The sequence below is a fragment of the Rana temporaria genome, chromosome 5 (assembly GCF_905171775.1).
Source record: "Rana temporaria chromosome 5, aRanTem1.1, whole genome shotgun sequence".
Lineage (NCBI taxonomy): Eukaryota > Metazoa > Chordata > Amphibia > Anura > Ranidae > Rana > Rana temporaria.
This window is the reverse complement of record NC_053493.1, coordinates 371,183,541-371,210,853: the sequence shown is the minus strand read 5'-3', so window position 1 is coordinate 371,210,853 and position 27,313 is coordinate 371,183,541. Positions and strand designations below refer to the sequence as shown.

At 42.5% G+C, this 27,313-nt stretch overlaps 1 protein-coding gene across 9 annotated transcripts in view; it reads right to left on the bottom strand.

Annotated features, from left to right (window-relative positions):
- RIMS2 (regulating synaptic membrane exocytosis 2) overlaps nt 1–27,313 on the bottom strand; it is an 830,084-nt gene that overhangs the window by 88,003 nt on the left and 714,768 nt on the right. For all 9 annotated transcript variants that reach the window (XM_040354833.1, XM_040354825.1, XM_040354826.1 and 6 more), the window contains one exon: nt 26,017–26,258. In XM_040354833.1, coding sequence (XP_040210767.1) covers nt 26,017–26,258 — 242 coding nt within the window. The remainder of the gene's footprint in view (nt 1–26,016; nt 26,259–27,313) is intronic.

Sequence of the window (27,313 nt, the reverse complement as noted above, 5' to 3'; positions counted from 1 at the left end):
CTCAGTTCATGGGCAGTTATTTTGCGCCTTGGTTTTTCCACACGCTTCTTGCGACCCTGTTGACTATTTTGAATGAAACGCTTGATTGTTCGATGATCACGCTTCAGAAGCTTTGCAATTTTAAGAGTGCTGGCTCCCTCTGCAAGATATCTCACTATTTTTGACTTTTCTGAGCCTGTCAAGTCCTTCTTTTGACCCATTTTGCCAAAGGAAAGGAAGTTGCCTTATAATTATGCACACCTGATATAGGGTGTTGATGTCATTAGACCACACCCCTTCTCATTACAGAGATGCACATCACCTAATATGCTTAATTGGTAGTAGGCTTTCGAGCCTATACAGCTTGGAGTAAGACAACATGCATAAAGAGGATGATGTGGTCAAAATACTCATTTGCCTAATAATTCTGCACTCCCTGTAGAGTATGCTGGAAGTTTTTTGCATAGAAGTGAGAGCCCTTCTACATGTTCTGCCCATGCCACTGAAGTTCCCTACAAACAGCCACTCTGTAAAGGCATGTCTGGCTATAGGTTGCTCAAGCACCAAGCAAAGCATAGCAGGAAGGGATAGGGCTATCCCATATCACAAAACAGATACAAAACCTTACAGTGTCTCATATTCAGTACTTATTTATTCTTAACAGTTTAATTCCTCACACCTCAAATTTGACCTGTTATAATTCTCCTGAAGTCCCTGTAAAGCAGAGCTCAGCATGGGATAGGGAGAGGCAGCACAAACAGCCAATCAGTTTGTGTGCTGACAATAAGTATGCTGATAGCAGGAGAAAACATATGACAAAGAGAGAGCCCATCACTCTGCTGCTTCTTTTTTCACTGTCCAGTCGAATGCTGGGGTGGCTCCAAAACAACCTGAGCTCAGATGTAGTGAGTTGAATGATGCCGGCATACTGAGGACAACTAAAAGGAAAAAGTACTGCACAGGGAAATCTCTAGATTTGAAACAAAAGCTTTGGCTTTACTATTTTACCTTTTAATGGACTATTCTTTTTTATCTTTCTAGCCCTGTATAAGCTTCTGTTAGAACCATGTTTGGGAATCCTGGAAAAGTGTATGATCATTGTGTGGTATCATGGTTTCATTATGCGTAACAGCAACCATCAGGTCATCAGAGCTCAGATCTTGAAACCCCAAGATCTAAGAGCACTTGCTCACATGTGTGACACCAACTCACCTCCAGGTCACCGGACTTCAGATCTTGCAAACCCAGTTTTTAATATATGCAAGCAGGCTTCCACCTCCTTTGGAGCAACAAGTGATTTCATTTGCCCACATGTGTCACAATACCCATGGTCACCAGACCTCAGATCTATGTAACCCAAGTTGTGAGGACAATTCTATATGTGTGACACGCACCCCCAGTCACCAGACTTCAGATCTCATCAACAAACATCCTGGCACCTCCCTTTAGAGTGAGGACTAACTTAATTTCCTTACTTTTAAAGGAGTCACTGGAGCTCTTAACTGTAACTTTGGTAGGTTTTACATGGAGGTCTGTATATCAGGTCTCATCTGAGGTGGCAAAAATGGAGGATAGCTATATATGTAAAAAATAAAAAACAACAACACTGGATTGCCAATGTATGATAGAAACCAATGTATTACCTGACCTCCCCCATTGCAGGGAGAGGAAAATAAACATGCATGCTTCGTTCCATGAAGCCCACGGTCCTTTTTCTCTGACTTTATATTTGCTGCCACACGTTTTTTGGCATTGGGCGAGTGCAAAGATGGGATGGGGGCCATCTATACGCTGTTTGCCCTGAGCCCACCAATGTTTTAAAAGGGTCCTGGTCTGACCCCATCCATAATCCAGCCATTTGTTTCACAATGAATGTCTATTGTATCTCAGCACCACAGGGGGTTAATAGTCTCATTACTGTTTATAGGGAAATTAGTTCAGCAAATCATACTTCTCCTTAATAAAGTAGGTTCTGGCATCTCTAGCCACAAAACTTTAAAAACAGTAAAATAGGCCAAGCTGGGCCATGAATAATTAAAAAACATAAAACTGCTAATGGACCGCTGCCGAGCTCAAACATGAAGTATTAACAATAGCATGTTAGGACTGTCAGTGTACTATAATTATAAACCAGGTGCAATATATCACCATGTATCTCCTGCCAGTAATTCAACAACGGTATTGTAAGATGCTCTAATCTCAGCTGGAAGGCAAAGCACACAAACTAGGTGCATTGTATAAAATCAATTGTAATTTAATAAGCTGCTCCGAAATTCTTCAGTTTTTTGTTAGTTTTTTCAGTTTTTTTTTATGGTGTGCCCTGTTCTTCCTTTACTTCTTGCCATGCAAAAGGGCATAATAGGAAATCTGTACACAGTAAGGAAAATTCCCCTGTTAGACAGTTGTCCCAGTGTAAAGCGCTACCTTCATCTCTTGTTCTAGTTACAACTCTAAAATGTTGGATTTCTAATCACTTTGAGGTTGATTAACTAAAACCAGAGAGTGCAAAATCTGGTGCAGCTGTGCATGGTGGCCAATCAGCTTCTAACTTCAGATTGTTCAATTAAGCTTTGACAAGAAATCCTGAAAGCTGATGGGTTTCTATTCAGAGCTGCCACAGATTTTGCCCTCTCCAGTTTTAGAAAACCAACCCCTTTGTGTCTTGGTCATAATGGTCTTAGCCCTTAGGCACCTTGTCCTCATGTTGATGGGGACAAAGGCCTCTTCTCCACAACTCTGGACATGTGGTTGTGGGGGTGTGCGGGCAGTGGGCTTCTTGGAATCTGAAAGCCCCCTTTAAGAAAGGGAGCCCCCAGATTCTTCCCCCCATGTGAATGAGTATGGGGTACATAGTATACCTAGGTAAAACTGCCAAACCTGCCGGACAAAAAAAAGAGAACCAGCTCTCTTTTTTCCCGCCGGATTCCCGACTGACTTTTTCCTGTCAGAAAACCCGGCCGTGTGTAACAGAAACCGGACATTTTTGGCAGTTTTCCTGTGGGGAAAAACTCAGATGGAGCATAAACACGGTCGGGATTCCCAAGGAAAAGCTCTCATCTGAGATTTCCCGACAGAAAAACCGATAGTCTGGAAAAGTAGAAAGCAGGTTCTCGGTTTTCCCCTCGCGTCTGACGTACCTTTTCCCGTTGGGAATCCCGGTCGTGTGTACTAGGCATTACAGTACAAATTTTTGTCACAGAGATGCTAAAAATATTGTCCATGTCCCATGGGGCAGTCTGTGTTTTGGTTGAATAGCTGTTATGTCTCTATTTTCGTAAGAAATCCTGACTCACTTCTGCAGTAATGCCTGCAAAAGCATCTATTTCTGATCCAAAACTAGCTGCCGAGATTATTATAGAAAAATAAGGGCTACGTGTGTAAACAAACCATTCACATCAGATGTGCTACGTACCGTATTCACGTCTTCACAACTTCGCTTCCCACCACAGATCAAAGCCAGATGAGTGGGAAGTTAAATCCTAAACAAAATCACTGAACTTTCCCTAACTAGATTACTCTGCAGAAACCAGTCATTGCAGTAATGTTCTGCACCTTGTGTCCCATCCATGGCAGCAATGAAAGACCACACAAAGTCCAGGACAAAACCATATGTCTTCATGATTACAGAAGAAGGCCAAAAGAGGACCTGCCCTGTCAGGCGTCTTCTGAAATGTGAGAACCTCTATTATTATTATGTTCTTATAATTAAGCAAATTTCCTGCTAGTGAATTGCTCTATAGTAGACAGTAAACATGCATTGTTAAAGCCTAAGGACCCTTTCACACGGACGAACGGATTGGATCCACTGGTCATTTTTTTAGGTGGACCCAATCGTACCTTCCAGTCGCATGTATGGAGTGGCAGGTGTGAACAGACATGTGTTCATTGACACCCGCTGACATCCGATCCTATCTTTGCACTCGCCCAATGCCAAAAAACGTGTGGCAGCAAATAATTTGATCTTTTATTCCTATTACAAGAAATGTAAACATCCCTTGTAATAGGAATATGGCATGACAGGTCCTCTTTACAGTGAGATATAGGGTCAATAAGACCCCACATCTCACCTCTAGGCTGGGAAGCCTGAAATAAATAAAAAAACTATCCTGGCTTCGATCGTAGCGGTGAGTTGGTAGAAGCACCAGAGAGCAGCGGGAAGGGGGAATGTTCCCTCTCACCTTCTGTAAGAATGATCAAGCGATGTCTGTATGATGTCTGTAGCTGCAGGCATCATTCAGATATAGTTGCACAAAGTCAAGGACGTCATATGATGGCCGGTAGGCAGGAATTTGTTAAAACGCACTTTTTTTTTAACACAAAGTTGTCCATTTATGCAATATTTCTAACGCATAGCATGTACATACCAAAAATGACACCCCAAAATAGATTCTCCTCCTGAGTACAGCAATACCACATGTGTGAGACTTCCACAGCCTGGCCACATACAGGGGCCGAGTAGAGCCGAGTATGACAGAGTATGGCTGAGCATGGCTGGGTATGGCTGGGTATGGCGGAGTATGGCTGGGTATGGTGGAGTATGGCTGGGTGTGGCTGGGTATCGCTGAGTATGGCTGGGTATTGCAGAGAATGGCTGGGTATCACAGAGTATGGCCGGGTATTGCAGAGTATGGCCGGGTATTGCAGAGTATGGCTGGGTTTTGCAGAGTATGGCTGGGTTTTGCAGAGTATGGCTGTGTATTGTAGAGTATGGCCGGGTATTGCAGAGTATGGCCGGGTATTGCAGAGTATGGCCGGGTATTGCAGAGTATGGCTGGGTATTGCAGAGTATGGCAGGGTATTGCAGAGTATGAATAAAGAAAAAAGTACACAGGCGCTACAAATGTTTTTTTTATATATCTATATACAAATGTTTTGCCTTTCATTTCTATTTTAAACTGTATGGGTCGTATTACAAGGTGATCGATTACAATCACTTTAAGGTGAATATTGCAGTAGAAGTTGTTTTATTTCTGTCTTTTAATGGGCTATTTGCCTTGTTATTTTTGGTTGGAGTTCTACTTTAATGCTTCAGTTTCAAAAACTTCAATACATGAAAGTATTATAAGCATAATAATAAATGCCTACGCATGGAGGTTAAACTAGGAAAGCGCGTGTTCTATGATTGCAGAGATTTTATTACTCTGTCTACATTTTCCTGAAAAAGACAAGCAGCAAATCTGTCTAAGAAGAATTCATCATTTCTATAACTCCCGATGACGACTCTGACCGTCAAAGAAAACGCAGGGACAAAAAATGTCTATTAATAGGGATAAGACTGTCGTCTTATTTTTAGTTAAAAAAAAAAAAAGAAGAAGAATCTGATTCACAGCTAGCGCAAAACCTCATTTTAGCCAATTTCTTCAATTTGACAGGTATGACATAGAAGACTGGATGATCCAAAAGTCATGCTTGCCACTGCCTGCGGTGCTTTAAACATACAGAATGTCAATCTATTTTATATCAGCCCGATGGGGGGAGGGGCCATAGGATAATTGAGCGAGTTAAAATTAACAGTGAAAGCACAGGTACAGAATGAATTGTGAGGACGACGAACATAGAATGAGATAATTGATAAATGAAGCCTGTCACCGCACAACATCCTGTACTGTACAAACGCATGCAAACGTTTATTTATAGCCGTGTGTCACTTCCATATGACAGCGAGGAGTGTCTGCTGTACTCTGAAGACAAGTGCTAATTATCAATGCATCAGAAAATATACCATAAATTATAAATATAAAAATAAATTTGATATATTTTAGTGGTGTGTAATCTATACCTGCATGAACCATACATTGTAACAAATATTAAATAAAATAATGTATGATAATGTTGCCTCTGCTGTACACTGCAGGTAGGTGCCGGTATATAACCTAAAGGGCTTGTTTACACCTATACATTGCAGTAATGCAATGTATGGGAATCATTTCAATGAGCTCCAGTAAAATAACTAAAGATTATTGAGGAGATTATTGAGGGTGGGATGTCGACAAAAATTTGAGAAGGCAACTGATGCAGTAACCAATCCCTAGATTGACAATATATCTCTAGTATGTTAGTATATTGACCCAACTATTCTCATGTTGCATTATCCTGACGGTCAGGGCTTTTTTTCAGGGGGAACTTGGGGGAACTCAGTTCCACCACCTCTGGCTCAGACCCTTTGGTGCCTGCTCACCACAATCACTTGTAAACACAGAAGTCTGGTTTATGTGTTTACAAGTGACAGCTCTACACTCTGTGGGTAACCCCCTGAACTCTGTACTCTGTATGTAATGCAATCCTGGTATTTAATGCCCCTTTAAGACCCTTCTACCGTTTTTGAAATCTGAACGGGGTCGTAGTTGAGTTCCTGCACCTATTTTCTGAGAAAAAAAGCTCTGCTGACGGTACAGATTTGAGCATGGATCCCCCTGAACTGAACCTCTCCCCCCATTGGGGCTATAGTATAAGTTTAGTTGTTTATGATGTATGTTGTGCCCTGTTGCCGCAACAGAGGAACTGCCCCTGCGTGGGCAAATGTTTGGCCCCTGCGTGGGCTAGCTTTGTATGCTCATGAAAACTTCAATAAAAATGATTTTGCAAAAAAAAAAAGATTATCGAGGGTACAAATTCAAAGCCTCACCGAGAATGTCCAAAGACTTTGAACACCCTATGTTCTGCCTACTTCTTTCCCCCCGCCAGTCGCCACTCTATTTACATCCTTGGGTGATGAGCTGTCCCCATGCAGGCAGTGTAGTGGTCCAGGAATTGGAAATCCCCCGCTCTTCTCTATAGCGCTACAGCGGATCAGAGCGATTTTCTGTGCCAGCGATGACCAATCAGAATCATGAAAATAAAGAAGAGCAGGGATTTTTAATGCCTGTACTGCTACACCAGCTGCATGAGCACTGACAGCTCAACATCCCGGAGGTAGGTACAGCACTGACAGCTCAGCATCCCCAGAGGTAGGTACATCACTGACAGCTCAGCATCCCTGGAGGTAGGTACAGAACTGACAGATCAGCCTCCAGCAGGTAGGTACAGCACTGACAGCTCAGAATCCCCAGAGGTGGGTACAGCACTGACCGCTTAGCATCCCCAGAGGTAGGTACAGCACTGACAGCTTAGCATCCCCAGAGGTAGGTACAGCACTGACAGCTTAGCATCCCCGGAGGTAGGTACAGCACTGACAGATTAGCATCCCCAGAGGTAGGTACAGCACTGACAGCTCAGCATCCCTGGAGCTAGGTACAGCACTGACATCGTAACATCCCCAGAGGTAGGTACAGCACAAACATAGTAACATCCCCGGAGGTAGGTACAGCACTGACAGCTTAGCATCCCCAGAGGTAGGCACAGCACTGACAGCTTAGCACCCCTAGAGGTAGGTAAAGCACTGACAGCTCAGCATCCCCGGAGGTAGGTAAAGCGAGGACCGAGGGAATAGGAAGGATGTACAGTGTTCGTTCACTTTTTGATTTTTTTCTGAAAAGGTTACATAGTAGGTAAGGTTGAATATAGACACCAGTCCAACCTGTGTGGGTGTGAGGCCCCGTACACACGACCAGTTTCCTCGGCAGAATTCAGCTTCCGACCGAGTTTCTGGCTGAATTCTGCCGAGAAACCCGGCCGTGTGTACACTTTCGGCCGAGGAAGCCGACGAGGACCTCGGCGAGGAAATAGAGAACATGTTCTCTATTTCCTCGTTGTTCTATGGGAGAACTCGGCCCGTCGAGGTCCTCGGCGGCTCCAGGACTGAACTGGCCGAGGAACTCGATGTGTTTGGCACGTCGAGTTCCTCGGCCGTGTGTACGGGGCCTGAGAGTGTCAGGCCTCGTACACACGACCGAGGAACTCGACGGGCGAAACACATCGTTTTCCTCGTCGAGTTCCTTGATAGGCTGTCGAGGAACTCGACAAGGCAAGTTTCTCCATTCCCGTTGAGGAAATAGAGAACATGCTCTCTTTTTGGCTTGTTGAGTTTCTCGACAGTTTCCTCGACGAAAATGTACACACGACCGGTTTCCTTGGCAAAAAAATATCTCCAAGCAAGTTTCTTGCTGGTTTTTGCCGAGAAACTCGGTCGTGTGTATGAGGCCTGAGTGTCAAAAAGTATTTCCTGTATCCCTGTATACTGTGTGTGCCAAAAGTTTTTTTTTAAAACTATCAATACTTCCCGCTGACACCACCAATTGTGGAAGTGAATTTTACATCCTTACTGCTCTGACAGTGAAAAACCCTCTACTCAGTTTAAGGTTAAACCACTTCTCCTCCAATTGAGTGGCCCTGTGTCTTCTTACACTCCCTGAAACGGAATAGTTTATTTACTGCATCTGGTGTGAACCAGCTCTGAAGGAGTGTGATCGCTCTACTTCCGGCCTGTTGATTGGACAGTCCAGAATAAGCAGGATAAAGACAGTAATTTCTCCACTCACTCTGCCTTCTCCTCTCACCGGCATGTTCCCTCTCAGCACATTTGCATGCGGCACACTTGATTGGCAAGTTTTAAAGGTTACATTCAGATACTTACATTAGTTGAACTTAATAAATACATTTAATGAAAACAGATTTTAATTAATTTGTGCTTTTCATTTGCTTGGAGTTCAGATTTGAAAAGTGAAACACAAGGGGCATGGTTACCCATGCCTTATCCAATCACCATTGAAGGGATATCTCATTTCTGAAAATTCATCTAATTTATTACAATTCTGAATTAAAGGCCATTTGCATTTCTCTTGAGCAACTAATCAGGTGCTTTCTTTCATTCTCCAATTGTAATTTTCCACCTAAAAACCTAATTGGCTGATATGAGGCAACACAGACAGTTCTTTGTTCAGCCCCTTTTACAATGGAGACAGACTAGCACATTTTACTGCAAAAATGCAAGTGCTTTGAGAAGGCCACATAATACATTTGGTCTCCTCCAATACTTCAATCAGCACCACCCACACAAAGTATGCCTGAGACGCTAAATTGTTAAGGATATGTTTGAAATCATCTGGATAAGAAAGTCTGGTGATAAAACATTCTTCGAACATTCTGCAACAAAGCAAGCTCACAGCCAATGTACCATCAGATGTTTGAAGTGATAATGACCATATGGCTACGTGTAATGAAAAGACTGAGAAAAATGTTATGAAATCTTTTTAGGCCCCATTCACACCTTTCCAAAGAAACACACAAAGGATGGATTTCAAGCTTCAAGAGTTACTTATTTACATGTATTGTTCAAAAATATTTCTCAGCATTGTACAAAATGCAAGAAAAATGGCAATTATAATCAGTTCCCTTTCACCCCTGCTGATTGGAGCAGAGCAGACTGATGGCAGGTCCATGTCCGCTCAGTTGCTGTAGAGGGGATACAGACAGACCCCGCTTTGCTCTACGGCCAGCTGGGAGTAAATACAATCTGCCGTCCATTTACACCCGACTACACTCCGATTTGTTCCTCCTAGATCAGTGGTTCTCAGCCTGGGGGTCGGGACCCCCTCGGGGGGTCAAATGATTAACTTTCTGTTAAAGCCGGGAATTCACAGAGTTTTTTCTACCAGCGAGATGAACGGACAAAAAAAAACTGACAGATTCCCACAGCCACACCATGCATGTGGATGCAGAGCTCTCCCCCGCCATGCTATTGTACTCTGACTCTGCCCTCTATTAGAATACACAGATTAGCGCTACAGCCATTGGCTGCATAAGCTGATCGCATGCTGGTTTTCCAGCAGTAAGGTTTGCCAAAACCTGGTCTAAGGACCAGCTTCTGTTCAATAGAGAATCAAAATCAATCAATCAAAATCTGGCTGATCCCTGCTGACCTGGTCGAATTTCAATATATATGTGTATATTCTACTTAAGACAGACAGTGTTCAAATGGAGTACAACTGCTGAGATATCTGCTTCTAGACATGGTTAATTATGGTAAATGTAGCTTCCCAGACCTCCTTATAACAAACAGAACTAAGTAGATATTTTCCTTACTAGAAGTACCAGAAAAGAGCATCTAAAAAAGTAAGCTGCAACTTTTTCATATACTTTTTTTCATATAAGTTCTGCTATGTGCATGGGGCCATGTAACAAATATTAAAATGTACTATCTTAGTTTGGAAGCAAAAATGGGAATGCCTTTTAAGCATGAGTACAGGGGCAGACATAGGCGTTGATTTACTAAAGGTGAATAGGCTGTTCACTTTGCAAGTGAAATTGCACCTCTACAGGAATTTATCCCCACAGTTTTATGAAGGTGGCGATATTTTGCTTTGCAAAGAATAGGCAATCATGTCCAAAGAAAATAGAAAAAAAGGCATTTTTGCTTGCACATGATTGGGTGATGGAAGTCAGTAGAGTTTCACCTTAATCACTCAGTTAACCATTTATTTGGCTTTAGTAAATCAACCCCATACGCTGCATACTACACTACCTCACCCCATGACTATAGTGATCTTTTAGTGAACTTGTTTCTTATGCACTGTACTAATGAGAATAAGATGTTGTCATTCATAAAGCATTTATATAACCACTTAACCTCCGTAAGATTTAGGCCTCATTTACACGGGCGGATCTGTTGCCACGAAGTCTGCCAGCTCAGCGGGAAATCTCTCTGTTGATCTCCGCTGAGCCGGCGGATGACAGGTCCCTCTCTGCTCACTGAGCGGGGAGGGGCTTGTCGAGCGCCGCTGCTTGCTATGGAGAGATCGGACGAAAATGTCCATTTTCACCAGATCTCACCCGATCCGCCAGGACGGATGGCGAACGTATAGCCATGATTTTAGCGGATCGGATGTCAGCGGACATGGTCACCGCTGACATCCGAGGTCCGACGAAACAAAGGGGCCTTACCCCTATTCATGACCAGGCCATTTTTTGCGATACGGCACTGGGTTATTTTAACTGACAATTGTGCGGTCACGCAACGATGTACCCAAATAATTTCATATTTTTCCCACAAATGGAGCTTTAATTTTGTGGTATTTGATCACCACTGCACTTTTTTTTTTCTGCGCTATTAAAGCGGAGGTTCACCCTAATAACAATTATATCAGACCAACTTCCTTATACTTGTAACAAGTACAGTCTGCAATTTTTTTTTTTTTAGGCTGTACGTACCTTATAATCTATGTTTGCAACCCGGCTTCCGGGTAGTTCTCCCCGTGGGAGTAGGCGTTTCTCTGCCGAGGAGGAATGTCCTCTGGGAGGTCGCCCAGATGATTGACCTCCGTTCCCCCGGCGGGTAAAAGGCCCCGCCCACCGTATTGCGTAGGCGGGCACGAGTCACAGCGTTTCCGAAGGAAGCCGAATGTGCAGAGCTGTGAGTCGGCTCTATACGGCGCAATACGGGGGGGGGGGGCGGTGGCCATATCCACCGGGGGGAACGGATGTCAATTATCTGGGCGACCTCCCAGATGACATTCCTCCTCGGCAGAGAAACGCCTACTCCCACCTACGCCTACTTCCGCGGGAGAACTACCCGATAGCTGGGTTGCAAACATAGATTACAAGGTACGTACACCCTAAAAAAAAATTGCGGACTGTACTTGTTACAAGTATAAGGAAGTTGGTCTGTTATAATTGTTATTAGGGTGAACCTTGGCTTTAAGAAAATTGGGAAAATAAAAATAAGAACAGGTAAGTATAACATGTGTGTTATTTTTATTGAAAAAAAATCAAGACTTTAGTATCACTTTAAGTTTGGTCATATAGTGCTTTTTAGCCTATCCAGGGCTAGGGTAAGTACAATCTAGGTCTCCATGTTTCTCCTCCTTCGTGCCTTTGTCTCACAACATGCCAGTATCATCAGAGAGCATATATGCAGGAAAAAAACGCCAATAGTGCTTATACCATAAAAACCATAAGCCTTTATCTGGTTATGATGGGAAATGGAGAGTAAATGTAGTTAGCGGGCACGTCCACCCTGATGCTCGGCTATTTGTAATTCTTCATTTTTACAAATGTCATTCTTAACATTCAGGCCAATGTATGAAGATCAGGCAGGGTACACAGTGTAGCCATTAAAGTGCATTAAATATTTATGGACTCGAGAATATGAAGAAAAATGACACAAATAAAATACTTTTACTTAGATGAAATCATTTTATCCTGGTAACAAGAATAAATGAGGCGATTCTGAGCAGTCTTCTTGCAGGGCACAGCAGCACTTCTACAGCCAGTCTCTGCAGTATTACTCTCAATAAAATGATTGTGTAATGAAGGTTGTCTGCATGAGATATCGTCCAACCTTTTAAATGAACAATACAATATGCTGCTTTATTGTAACATGTGAGCTATCAGGTGGTGAATTACTCGTTTCCACCCAGACAAACTCCAATCACTTCTGGATTTATGGGTCACACCTAAGGCCCCGTTCACGCTACGTGATTTTCAAAACAAGATTCTCATGCGACTCTGCGTGCCGAATAGGGCCAGCCTAATAATTTGAATGGGCTGCCCTATGTTTGTTTGTTGCCTGAAAGGAAGCGCCTGCTTCTTTTCAGGCATCATGCTTCATGCGATTTGTAAAGGCGTGTGTAATGGTCAGGGGTTAACGTCGTTACGATATTCCATTCCACTAACCCAAGACAGCTTCTGACACCCCACAATCCAGCAGACAGGACCCATTGGATTTCCCCCAGAAACGAGACACACGCAGCTCTGTCTCTGGTTCCAAACGGATAGGTTTTAATGACAAACTCAGGCTCATTTTATACCGTCAGTAACCAAGTGAACACTGAATCAACTCCACCCACAAAATTACACAAGGAACTCAATACACATTTTTAGTCAGACTTTCTGGCACCAAATCTACATGAGTTAATTACTATCATTTGCCCAGACATTGTGACTCCGCGATAAGCTTTTCTCACCTTCTATACAATCCACATTACTTAAGTAAACATAAGTCGGACATCTGACCTTTAGATTGTGCTAATTCACATCACATATTATCATCAATAGACTTTCACACAATACAGTGTCAATTAGCATAGCACAATGAAATATCTTAGGAGCCAGACTTAATTAACACAATAGACAATAGAATGTAATTACAGCAAGCTTTATCACTACAGCCAGGTAGCTGGAGGTGATCAACATCAATTAACATCTCAACAGTATGTGTCCCCACATTGAATGAATCACACTATTATTGACCGGTTGTGAATTAACCACCTGTAATATTTCAAGATATCCTGCAATACATTGTGAATTATCATTACTGTCCCCTGTCATGTAATTCAAGATATCCTTTCTCAGTCATCCTATGCCCCTAGTGGGTTGGTGAAGCTGAACCAGAAGTACCCCGTATCCTTCAAGAGCCTCTGGGTCCCACGAGCCATACCGTTACAGCGTGGTTTGCCACGAATCATTGCATCATGTTTGGGAAGCCATTGAAGGACAATGGTACTCAAATATGCGCAACACGCTTTGCAGGGATTACCACAAACCTGCTCATTGGCTGTGTCCAATCACACACAGAGTTCTGTGTTTACAAACACACAGAACTATGTGTACACAGAACAGCAATCTGGCTGTTTCTTCTTCCTGAAAAGCAGGGAGAAAAAACAGCCAGAACAGTAAGGAAAAGCCGCACATATTACACACATTTGTTGGGCACACAGTTAGGAAAAAACTGCGATGGAGCATACACACGGCTGGGATTCCCGACCAAAAGCTCTCATAGCAGTTTTCCCATCTGAAAAAACGTCCCCTGTCTCCCCCCCCCACTACCATAGAGTCCTTTGTACCCCCCACACATACATACACTGTGTAGGTAGGACTCTCCTACCTTACACAGGTGTACAGCGAGGAGAGCAGAGATCGATATCACAGGGCTGGATGGGGGCGGGAACTGCTGGTTATCTTTTCACATTAACAGACTGGTAATTGGTTGCTAGGATTGCCCGGCAACCAATCACCTGCTGTGTGATGTAAAAGGTTAAACCCAGCAGTTCCCGCCCCATCCAACCCTGTGCTACCGCCGCTTGCCGATGTCCAATGAAGAGGACAGCAGCGAAAATGTCCCCGGGCCAGGTGCCCGTGAATTAATCATGGGCACTGATGGGCCAGACATCTAGCGGTGGCAGGCGGGGTGCGGCCAGTGAGCCTTTGACCCCTACTGTAAACCAGGTCACTCATTTGCAATGCATTTTTGAACTCATGAAATTGGGACATACTCTAGTATCTGCTTCCGGACTGTAACAGCCAAATTCATTAAATAATAATGGTGTTGCTTGTGCCTTCATAATTGGCTCTCAGACGCAGACCATCAATTTGGATTATGCAACAAACTCCACAATCCCAAGACTGCTAATGTGATTGGGACCTGGGGCTAACTCTAAAGTCACCGGCGGACTTATCAATCTTTCATTGATTTTATTTTCTTTATAGAAGAATACAACTGAGGAGAATATGCCTTCTTGCTACATAGAATCCCAGAGTCATTGTACACTTAGGCCCCGTACACACGAGGAGACATATCAAATGAAAACGGTCCGCGGACCGTTTTTATCGGAAAATGTCTCCTGGGAGCTTTTGGTCTGATGTGTGTACACACCATCAGACCAAAATCCCCGCCAAAATCAGCCCAAAATCCCCGCGGACAGAGAACGCGGTGACGTAGAAGACACCGACGTTCTCAAACACGGAAGTGCAATGCTTCCACGCATGCGTCAAATCAATTTGACGCATGCGCGGGATTTCGGGACGCTGGTTACACGTCATAACCAGCGGACATGTCCGATTAGCTTGCTAAGAAACTTTTGTCCGCTGGAAACCTGTCCGCTAGGCCGTACACATAGTCGGACATGTCCACGGAAACTGGTCCGCAGACCAGTTTCAGCGGACATGTTCGACCGTGTGTCGCCTTAGAGGCTCCGAATGTTCACCAAAAAAAAAAAATATATATATATATATATATATATATATATATATATATATATATACAAAAGGTGGAAAGAGTCCAGACTACACAAGGGTGTATAATGGACAAGAAAGCTGATGTATAAATGCAGAACGAAGCACACAGCCAATGGAGAGACTGCGGGGAAAGAGCACTTAGGAATCATAACACAAGATTAGTGTGAACCTGAACATTTTTATACAGGCTGACTTATGAAAGCTTTTCTGCTTCATCTGTTTTTTATATATGTAAATATAAGTGCCTAGTCATAGATATTCGTTTTCTAAAGGGGTGCTACTACATTGCTAAAAAGTCTGGGCAGTCCTTGGAACTTCACTCTTCTGATCAATATTGATTATTTTTAATCAAGCATTAGCTAGCATTAGTAAATAGATAGGAAAGTATATCATATTTACTTGTTTTAGACTTTTTTTTTTTTTTTTTACATTTCTTCAGTTAATTCCCAGTTTTCCTGCCTAGGCAAACATTGTCATACATCCCAGGAGTCTTCAGGAGGGGAGGAGGGTTTTTTTTTTTTTTTAGCTAAGCACACTCTCCTGCATGCATGTTTTAGCTAAGGGCAGACAGATTCCAAGGTAGTGAATGCTTTCAAAGTGATTACTCAACAAAATAAAGCATGGATGGATGGATGGGGGGGGGGGGGAGTTTTGCTGTGAATATTAAAAATTAATTAAATAGTGTTTATGCTTTGTGGTGCTCAGATGCAGTGAAGATATGCTTTAACCAAATAAGGACCGAGCCTTTTTTCAAATGTGTTGTTAACAAGTTTTTTTGCTAGAAAATTACTTAGAACCCCCAAACATTATACATTTTTTTTACCTAACACCCTTGAGAATAAAATGGCGGTCATTGGAATACTTTATGTCACACACCGTATTTGCGCAGCGGTCTTACAAGCGCACTTTTTTAGATTGTGAAAGAAAATGTTACGCCAAGTAAATTAATACCCAACATGTCACGCTTCAAAATTGCGCCCACTTGTGGAATGGCGTCGAAATTTTACCCTTAAAAATCTCCATTCGCAACGTTTAAAAAATTCTACAGGTTGCATGTTTTGAGTTAGGTCTCGTACACACAACCGTTTTCCTCGACAGAATCCTTCAAGAAACTTGGTGGCAGAGCTTGTTTGCCGAGGAAAACGGTCGTGTGTATGCTTTTCATCGAGAAAACTGTCGAGGAACTTGACGAGGAAAAAAAAGAACAAGTTCTCTTTTTCCTCGACGGGAGTCTCAATTTCCTCGTCGTGTTCCCCTTTAGGGCTGGTTTTCAACAAGAAACACGTTCGTGTGTATGCTTAGAAACCTGCGCATGCTCAGAATAAAGTATGAGATGGGAGCGCACCTTCGGTAAAAGTAGCGTTTGTAATGGAGATAGCATATTTTTCACGCTGTAACAGACTGAAAAGCGCGAATCAAAACCAAACTTTTACTTAACACACAGTAACATGAGATTAGCAAAAGCAGCCCCAAGGGTTGTGCCAGTAGAATCGAACTTCCCCTGCCGTTGTATGTGTTGTACGTCACCGCGTTTGAGAATGAGGAGATTTGGTCTTGACCGTGTGTACGCAAAGAAAGCCTGTCAAGTTTCTCGACAAGCCTAACAAGGAACTCGTCGAGGAAAACTATGTGTTTTTTCTGACGAGTTCCTCGGTCGTGTGTACGAGGCCTTACAGAGGAGGTCCACAGCTAGAATTATTGCTCTCGCTCTAATCGCGGCGATACCTCACATGTGTGGTTGGAACACCGTTTTCACGTATGCGTTCGCTTCTGTGCGCAAGCTCGTCAGGACGGGGCGCTTTAAAAAAAAAAATAAAAATTCTTATTTATTTTACTTTATTTATTTTGACACAGTTTTGAAAAAAAAATTAATAAAATTGGGTCACTTTTATTCCTATTACAAGGAACTGTAATATAAAAAAGCATGACAGGTCCTCTTAAATATGAGATCTGGGGTCAAAAAGACCTCACATCTCATATTTACACTGAAATGCAATAAAAAAAATAGAAAATGGCTCTTTAAGAGCTATGGGCATAAGTGAAGTTTTGACGTCGCTTCCGCCCTGCTATGGTATGGAGACAGCCATCTTCCCCTCACTCGTCTCCATTCCCAGCCACAGCAAGGACCCGATCGCCTCTGCTGTTGCCGACATCTCCGGTAAGCGGCGGAGAGCGGCGGGTCCTCTCCTGCTGCCGATAACAGTGATCTCGAGGCGAATCCGCCTCAGAGACCACCATTATTGTAAACCAGACCTCTCACTGAAGAGATGGATACCTGGGTTATAGCAGCTAGCAGCTGCCATAATAGAGATATCCCTCTTCAAAGTGCCAACGTATATATACAGTGGGTGGTCCGGAAGTGGTTTTAAAAGTAGCTGCATACATCCCATATGGAAGTACAGTTCAAGAAGTATCAACCCCCTCATTTACTAAGCTCTAGAGCTACTCCACTTGCAGAGTGCACAGTCTATTTGCCTTTAGTAAATTAACCCAACGGTGTGGGGAGGAGACGCTGAGTGCCCATTTTATGCCACTAAACCTAGAGCTGACGACCAGAAGAGTAGAGATACTGCTATGGTATGGAGACAGCCATCTTCCCCTCACTCCTCTCCAAACCCAGCCACAGCAAGGACCCGATCGCCTCTGCTGTTGCCGACATCTCCGGTAAGCGGCGGAGAGCGACTCCGCCTCAGAGACCACCATTATTGTAAACCGGACCTCTCACTGAAGAGATGGATACCTGGGTTATAGCAGCCTGCTGCTGCCATAATAGAGATATCCCTCTTCAAAGTGCCGACGTATATATACAGTGGGTGGTCCAGGAGTGGTTTTAAAAGTAGCTGCATACATCCCATATGGAAGTACAGTTGACGACCAGAAGAGTAGAGATACTAACATGCCCATTGAAGGCACTTCTACAGTAGCTGTAGACATGGGACAGCATGGGCACCCTGACCGATCTTCAACTAGGCAGCTCCAAACACAACAAACTGTCAAAAACATTATTTTCTGCTTCCAACATATCGACTTCAGGGATAACATGTTTACTTGCAGCCTAATATATCCCACAGTTTCAAATGGTAATGAATAATCAATGTTATTCCATTATTATTCAATGTGGCCATACATTTATTGCCGATGGATGTATATTTATATATTTTCACACCCAGTTTCATAGTCTAACATACAGCTAAATTGTGTCCTGGTTTTATAGCAGAATATTGGTTCGGTTCTATCCAGGTCTTTGAAACTCCTGCAGCATAATTTAGGCTTACAGATCAATGGCATGCCTCACTTCAAAAGTCACTGCATTGCATAATCAGCTTATACACTTATTATGCACGGCATAATCCCTTGTTTCCTCAGAAGGCACAGCTATATCCAGGTAGTTTAAATATAGAAAGATTGGCCATGACCGACTCAAGTACCTTTATAAATGATAAAATGAATGTACAGTTGGTGTGAATATTCTGGGCCACAGAGCATCAGAATTTAAAGAAAAACCTGTAGAGAGAGAGGAGGCTGCCATTGTCTGGCTATATCTGACCTCAATACTACCTAGAACAAGTATGCAGACCAGAAAGTCAGAGGAGAATGTGTGCTCAGAAATGATTGAAACCACTGGACCTGCATTAAAGCCAGGGAACTGCCATTTTCAGGATGTCATCAGTGACAGTCTCTGTATCGTTTCACTGCATGCACACACATACCATAACACATTCAGGGTCATGTATTAAAAGTGCCAGGTCATCCAAAGCAGACATTCACTACACAAAGCTGACCTAGGCACAACGCTGTATTTATTTATGCGCCTATCTACACCTTAACCTCCCTGGCGGTATGATTATGTCAGATTATTGGTGCTGAAAGCGATACCAGTTATTTTGCATGGAAATTTGGGGTTTTATATTGTAGGCCTGTAATTTTTAGGAATAACTGACTTAAAGTGGTAGTAAACCCTCCTATCATTTTCAGCCAAGGAAGCTGCCATCTTGGCCCCTGTTTAATCTACAGCTGCCATAATGCTGCACATGTGATCAGTTATGACACCAACCATTGGATGGTTTGACAGTTTGGTTGAGAGCACAACCAATGGGAGTGTTACATTTCCGGCATTTGCCGGAAAGGTAACTGTTTTATGGATGGGTTTACTTCCGCTTTAAGTCTGTCCAAACAAGAGTCTAGTAGACATCCCGGGTATGATAAAGTTTGAAACACAAAATCATAAATTATAATATAATAAATAACTATAAATAATTATGAAAAATAATAATATAATAATAATAAAAATTATTCAATAATGTAATCAAATCAAAATCACTGAAATGTGCTCAGTTGCAGAATTGCTGTCATTACTTTTATTTTCTGATGACGAATTTCCCCACAAATTGCTATCGCTCAATTCTGCTCAGTGATTCTAATTTATTATCGCTGTTTTCTAGATGGTCTAAAACCGCTTTTGACATAAAGGGACACTTTTTGGTTGCCATGGACAATCTACTATTTCCAGGCAGAAAGAACAGTTTTTATGATATAAAAGTGCATGCAGGACACTGGGCAGACCACTAGGGACAAAGGGGGTGTGTAATTATTTGAAACAGTACACTGTAATCTGTAAGATAAAATAAATGTATTTTAAAATGACCTGCGAATTTGATGCGGTGTAAGCTGCATCCAATTCGCATAGGTGTGAACCCAGCCTTATGGGAAGTTATAAATGAATGGAAACAGTTAGTCTACTAACTAGCCAAATAGGGCGTGGATCAGAAAGGCACAGGCAAAAAATAAGCATAGGCGGAAAGACCCCTAAAAAAGGAGGTACCAAGGCAATCCAAGTAGTATGACTAAAACAATACTTTATTGAGAACCTTTAAAAATAATCAAATTGTGAAAAATACACATCACAAAAAATTAAGTCTCCACCCATTACCAAATAAAATTTACAACGTTGTCAGTTTTATATGGTGGAGACTTAACTTTTTGTGATGTGGTGTATTTTTCACAATTTGATTATTATTTATGATTTTCAATAAAGTATTGTTTTAGGGCCAGAACACACCAGACCAGTTCCGTACAGTTTTGTGTGCATTTTGCATGCACAGTGTTTTCCATGTATTCCAATGGCTCTAGTTCACATCATGCAGTCAGTTTCCGGTGCAAAAAACTGACCAGAAACTGACTGCATGGTGTGAACTAGAGCCATTGGAATACATTGAAAACACTGTGCATGTATTTTTAGTGCAGAAAAAAAAGCGCACGGAACTGCGTCTGGTGTGAACTAGCACTTAGTCATACTACTTGGATTGCCATGGTACCTCCTTTTTTAAGGGTCTTTATCCCTATACGTATTTTTTGCATATATTGCTATTAGTATTTACACTGAGCAGATTACAATCACAAAGGCTCACTCACATACAACAGTATACGTCCCTGTCAGGGCCATGTTTACCTGCATGGGGATGCACGGGTGTTCTGCACATCCCCACATGCAGGCAGTCCCATTCGTGTGAATTGGGATGCAGCAGCTGCTCAGAATCAGCTGTGTCTGACAGCTGTGCAGGTGCATGGACCCAAATGCAGACACTGTGGCCCAGATTCTTAAAGACCTACGACGGCGTATCTCCAGATACGCCGTCGTAAGTCCGAATGGCCGCCGTCGTATCTATGCGCCTGACTCATAGAATAAGTTACGCATTGATTTAGCCAAGATACGAGCGGCGTAAGTCTCCTATGCCGTCGTATCTTGGGGTGCATATTTACGCTGGCCGCTAGGTGGCGCTTCCGTTGATTTCCGCGTTGAATATGTAAATGAGCAAGATACGCCGATTCATGAACGTACGTACGCCCGCCGCAATTAGTTACGCCATTTACGTAAGACATACGCCAGCGTAAAGTTAAAGCTGGTCTCTAGGTGGCGCAGCCCATGCAAGGTATGGACGTCGGAACAAGCGTATCTTTTTACGTTGTTTACGACGCATGCGCACTGGGATACGTCCACGGACGGTGCCGTTCGTTCGAAGCGTCATTTACGTGGGGTCATGTTTAATTTACATAAAACACGCCCACCTCTTCATCATTTGAATTACGCGCGCTTACGCCGGCCCATTTACGCTATGCCGCCGTAACTTAGGACGCAAGTGCTTTGTGAATACTGCACTTGCCTCTCTAAGTTGCGGCGGCATATCGTAAATACGATACGCTACGCCCGCTCAATGTAACGCCGCCCTACGTGAATCTAGGCCTGTGTGTTCAGGGCCATGCAGTTGTGACATGGGGAGCAGCAGCGTTGTCCCTGCATCAACAATCATGAATGGGACTGCCTGGAACACCTCTGCATCCCTGTGTGGGCAAACAGCCCTCACACAGGTGTACACTTTAGTACATGCGTTTAAATGAGGCCTAATACCTAAAAGAATTTAAAAATTGATTGACTTTAAAGCGGGGGTTCACCCTAAAAAAAAATTCTAACATTACATCCAGCATACTAACAACATTTACAGTATGCAGAAAAAAAAAAAAAAAGACCTGCATACTGTAAATGTCGTTAGTATGCTGGATGTAATGTTAGAATTTTTTTTTAGGGTGAACCCCCGCTTTAACTCATAAGTACATTTAAAAAAAACAAAAACAAACAAATAAAAAAGTCCATCTAGTTCAACTAATACAAAAGGGAAACACAATTATACAGCCCTATATACACAATCCTATAACCACAGTTGATCTCTAGAGGAAGGAAAAAAAAAAAAAAACAGCAAAGCATGATCCAATTTTCTCCAGCAGGGGAAAAATTCCTTCCTGATCCCCCAATAGACAATCGGATTTTCCCTGGATCAACATTACTTATAAATAGTACCCAGTTATGTTATGTACATTAACCCCCTGAGCGGAATTCCCGAGTCTGGCTCGGGGTAGAATTTCAGGACCTAAAGCAGTAAAGCCTCGTACACACGACCGAGGAACTCGACGGGCGAAACACATCGTTTTCCTCATCGAGTTCCTTGTTAGGCTGTCGAGGAACTCGACAAGGCAAGTTTCTCCATTCCCGTCGAGGAAAAAGAAGACATGCTCTCTTTTTGGCTCGACGGGATCCTCGACAGTTTCCTCATCGAAAAATGTACACACGACCGCTTTCCTCTGCAAAAAAAAAATCCCAGCAAGTTTCTTGCTGGTTTTTGCCGAGAAACTCGGTTGTGTGTACGAGGCTTCACCCCGAGCCAGACTCGGGATCGCCTTGCAGTGTCCACAGGCAGAGTAGTACTTACCTTGTCCCTGGATCCTGTGATGCCTCCCCGCTGTGTGATCGAGCTGTGTCCTCCTCACTCGATTCACAGTGCCGAGTGCCGCCGAGCTCCGTTCCCTGTGACGTTACGACGCACGGGGGCGGAGATCGGCGCCAAATTTAAAAAAGTAAATAAACACAATACATACAGTATACTGTAATATTATAGATTACAGTACTGTATGAAAAAAATACACACCCCCTTTGTCCCTAGTGGTCTGCCCAGTGCCCAACATGCACTTTTATATAATAAAAACGGTTCTTTCTGCCTGGAAACTGGAGATTGTCCATAGCAACCAAAAAGTGTCCCTTTATGTCAAAAGTGGTTTTAGATTAGCTAAAAAAACAACGATAATAAATTAGAATACAATTGGTTGTGAGTGTCACCGGCGCAAAAGGAAATAAATAAATAAATAAATAAATGTGAACTGTGATCTGCTGCAGTACTGTGTGCCCTTAGTGGGGGTCAATAGTGCTCTGAGAAGAAAAATGTTACTGCGCTGATCTAATTATCCAGAGGTATTTAATCTCTGGCAGTATGGACATAAGTGAAATATCAGGGCCACAATGTACCCAATCTTAAGTGTGAAAAACCTGAATACAAACAATAAAAAATATAAGAAATATATGAGTCATACAAATGTGACACAGTGATTTCAAACTTAAATCATATATCTAGATCAGTGTGTCAGCATACAATCCATTTGCCACAGTGCTTCTATGAGAAAAATGGCTGTTGCTGCTACTGACCAACCAAATAGTGAAAACAATATGAAAGATATTACAAAAAAATATATTATATATATATGTGTGTGTAAAAACCCAATATGCAGTATGCCAACTGCACCGTGAGTTGTCCAATAACCGATATTGGAACAAAATAAAATAAATATCAATAAAAGTGAAATAATTATCAAACAACCATACAAATGTGCAATGTGCTGGCTGCACTTAAAAATAGTCCAAATGGCAGGCAATCTTGCTCTTAAACAATAGGTTCCAGCAAACACAAGGTTCAATGTTGGTAATGCTGTGTACAGGAAAGTGCCGCTATCTCTTCCACCCGACAAAGATGTGCCACCATCACCAATGGTTAAAATCAACACTCACCAGACCCCAGATATTATTAGGCTCCAAAGTGGTGTCTTTTCTTTGTCGGTCAGTGGGTGTTGCCTCCTTTTCCCTTTTACAAGGTGTAATCAATTCCTCAAAAACAAGGGGCTCATCATGGTGTAGTATATTAAAATATGTATTTATTTAAAAAAGGTAAAAAAAATATAACACTTACAATATAAAGTGCCTCTGACCGGCACTGAGTGTCTTTGGCAGTGTCAACCGTTAAAAGCCGCTGACCAGCATTTAAGTGGCGTCCTAAGAGGTGTGCTTGCCCCGCTGTGCTCCGCATGTGTTGCTACAAGGGGTCCGTGCGCGCTGGTGTGCTGCACCCTCAATGTGTGTGTCCAAACAGCCTCTACGCGTTTCGCTAGTTGCGTCGTCAGGAGAGCTCTCCTGACGACGCAACTAGCGAAACGCGTAGAGGGCCAGATCTGATGAAGTGAACATGCGTAAGGGCCGACCATTTTGCCTGACATTCTTTGAACCATTAAAATGTATTCTAAGTGTGTTCATTCGAGCAACTAATACACTGCCCAACCAGAATTGTCTTGCCTTTGTGGCTGTGTGTGAGTAAAGAGATGAGCTTGGGCGTGTTATTTGGATATACCGTATTTATTGGCGTATAACGCGCACCTTCACTTTAAGAGGGAATTTTCAGGGGGAAACACACTAAAATTTTAAATAAAGAACTGTGAAGCAAAATAAGGGTCAGTGCCCATCTGCAGCCTCACAAATGCCATGAATGCAGCACCTCTATTTCCATCAGTGCAGCACCCACCACTGCCATGAATGCAGCACCCACCACTGCCAACAGTGCAGCCTGATTGATGCCCATCCATCTGCAGCCTTGGAGGGGACAGAGATGGGGCGGGACGAGCGACAAAATATATAACATACAGGAGAAACTCCCATTTTCTCTGCGGCCTCTTTAATAGAAAGTCCCGCCTTCTTTGATGGAGAGAACAGTCGTCCAATGGCAGTGCCGGAGATGGGACTTCCTATTAGAGGCTGCCGTGTAAACAGGAAATACTCCTGTATATGTACGGCACTCGTCCCGCCTCCTCCCTGTCCCCTCCAAGGCAGCCAGCATGTATATCTTTTGTGGCCCCGGCGTTGGGAGATTGTTGGAGGCCACAAAAGATATATATGTCCAGAGAACCAGGCGGGCCTTTTAAAAAAATTGGCCGTGGGCTGGACTTTGGACATGCCTGCTCTGATCTTTCCTCATAGCTGAGCTCCTCCATGCCTCTTATCAGTTTGGTTGCCCTTCTCTGCACTTTCTCCAGTTCCCCAATATCCTTTTTGAGAACTGGGACCCAAAACTGAACTGCATATTCCAGATGAGGTCTTACATGCCATTATTGAGCTTATGATCTACCAAAACCCCCAGATCCTTCTCCACTACGAATCCCCCCAGTTATATTTATAGCCCCCAAGTGCATAACTTTACATTCATCAACAATAAACCTCATTTGCCCAATAAGAGAGTGCATTGAGGCCAGCTAAAAAAAATCACCTGAATCTTATTTCTATCATTGAAATATCTTAAACATCACCTCTGGCAACAAAAAAGTTTCTTCTCTTGAAAAGTACCTCAGTCAGGAATTTGTCTTGACTTGGTAAATATTACCTCCAATAAATACCATCCAATTAAATTGATGTCCTCAAGAATAAAACATTGACAAAGTAATTGTTCTAAACCACCCTCAACAACAACAAAAGGGCTTTTTTTCCAAATTTCAATAAGGTGACAAAATGGCCGATCTCCTGAATATCACCTTAGCAACACAATGGGGGTTATTTACAAAAGGCAAATCCACTTTGCCTTTCGTAAAGCGATCTTGGCTCTACAGTGACTGCACTCCCAAGTGCACTTTTAGTGCAATTTCAAGTGTAGTTTGCACGTGTAGTGCAAAGTGGATTTGCCTTTCGTAAATAACCCCCCATGTCTGTTCTAAATATTAACCCAGACAATTAAATGTTGGTTCTCCTGAACATAACAGCAACATTTATGTTTTCCTTAACATCACCACAGCCTGCAAAAAGCCTGTGATCCTAAATTCTTCCTCAGATGAGACAATGGCTGCTCTTCTGGTGTCCAGCCGTTTGAACTTCCCGGGCCACATTGGAAGAAGAGGAATTGTCTTGGGCCACACATAAAATACACTCAGGCCTCGTACACACGACGAAACTTGCTGGGAGATATTTTTTTGCTGAGGAAACCGGTCGTGTGTACTCTTTCGTTGAGGAAACTGTCGAGAAACTCGACGAGCCAAAAAGAGAGCAAGTTCTTTATTTCCTTGACGGGAATGAATAAATTTGGCTCGTCGAGTTTCTCGACGGCTTCACAAGGAACTCGACGAGCAAAACGATGTGTTTCGCCCGTCGAGTTTCTCGGTCGTGTGTACGAGGCTTAACAATAGGGATAGCTGATGAGCAGAAAAAGTCAGGCAGATCACAAGTTAACGATCACTGATATAGATAAAGTCCAGTAAGAAGACACTGTCAAACTTTTCTTCGGCTACACGTGTTCACGAAGTGTAAACGCATTTTTACAAATTACATTTTTAAGCAAGTTTATGATTTTGTGTTGGGCCACATTCATAGCCATCTTCGGCTGCAGGTTTTGATATGCCTGGTGTAGACATTTTTCAGTCTTTATAATATATTTCAAAACCTAATCTCGGCGCCTCTAGCACCCCACCTACATTAAAACACAAATCAGGTCTTAGTAAAAAAAAATTGGGTCTTACCTGTTTGGCTGAGCTGTGAGGTACTTCTGCTTTTCCTTGATAGGCCAACAATAGCCACCATTTTGGCGCCGATGCTGGATCGCCGTTTCTTGTTTCCTGTGCCTACAGTTCCCACAGCTGTGTCGGACTGGCTGCCGTCGTTCTTCTCCAATGTATACATATCTCCTCCGATGCTGGTACTTTTAGTCATGTTTTTTCCAGAGGCTCCCATCTGTCTGCTTTGCATTTTGGATGTAAAAACACTGTCAGCCAATTGGCAGATAATGTTTGCACACAAAACAAGGGGGTGAAAAGACAGAAAGCAGAGTGTTTAGTTGATAAAAAATGGGAAATTTAGGGAAATTCTAGCAGGTGACTAAAATGTTCTAGCAATGTGTGAAGAACAGAAGCAGGACATAGACAGGATGGATAAGACATTAAACGACATAAACAAACACATACCAGCCATACAAAGTACCAATACAGCAATTCAATAAAATAATTGAAATTCATTTTCTAATTAAATCTAGCAATTAGTGATAGTTTTTCACTACTATTTTAACTTTAAACCAATTTTATATTGTTACATTGAAAATAAATACAATAAGTTTGATTCGATAAAACTTGCCCAAATCTGGTGCAGTTCTGCATAAAAAAGCAATCAGGTTCCAGTTATTTTTTTTAGTCAAAGTCTAATTAAAGAAGCTGATTGGCTACCATGCACATCTGCACCAGATTTTGCTCTCTCCAGCTTTAGTAAATCAACCCGAATGCGATGTATAGAGAAACATTTCTATATTCAGGTTGATCAAATGATGTATGAATCAAATACACAATTCTGAAACAATCTCTTTGTTTCTTCTTTTTTTTTTTTTTTTTTACTTTTTGCAATACATTTTAATATATTATATTCAAATGCTATTGTGCCTTGCCTTAATACGCATTTTCTTGTACAGGGTGTCCAAAAAAAAAACTACATAAATGAAAAAAATTAACAAACTACAGTAAAAGTGCATATTTTTAGCACTGATCACTGTATTAGTGTCACTGGTCAACACAAAAAAGTGTCAAAAGTGTCAGTTAGGTTTCTGATTTGTACGCCTTAATGTCGCAGTCCCGCTAGAAATCGCTGATCACTGCCTACTACTAGTAAAAAAATAAATAAAATAAAAAATTCCACAAAAATATCCCTTCATTTGTAGACGCTATGGGTCAGATTCTTAAAAGGATTACGATGGCGCAACGCCATTTGCGCCGTCGCAAGTCCTAATCTGGCCCGGCGTATGTATGCGACTGATTCTTAGAATCAGTTACGCAT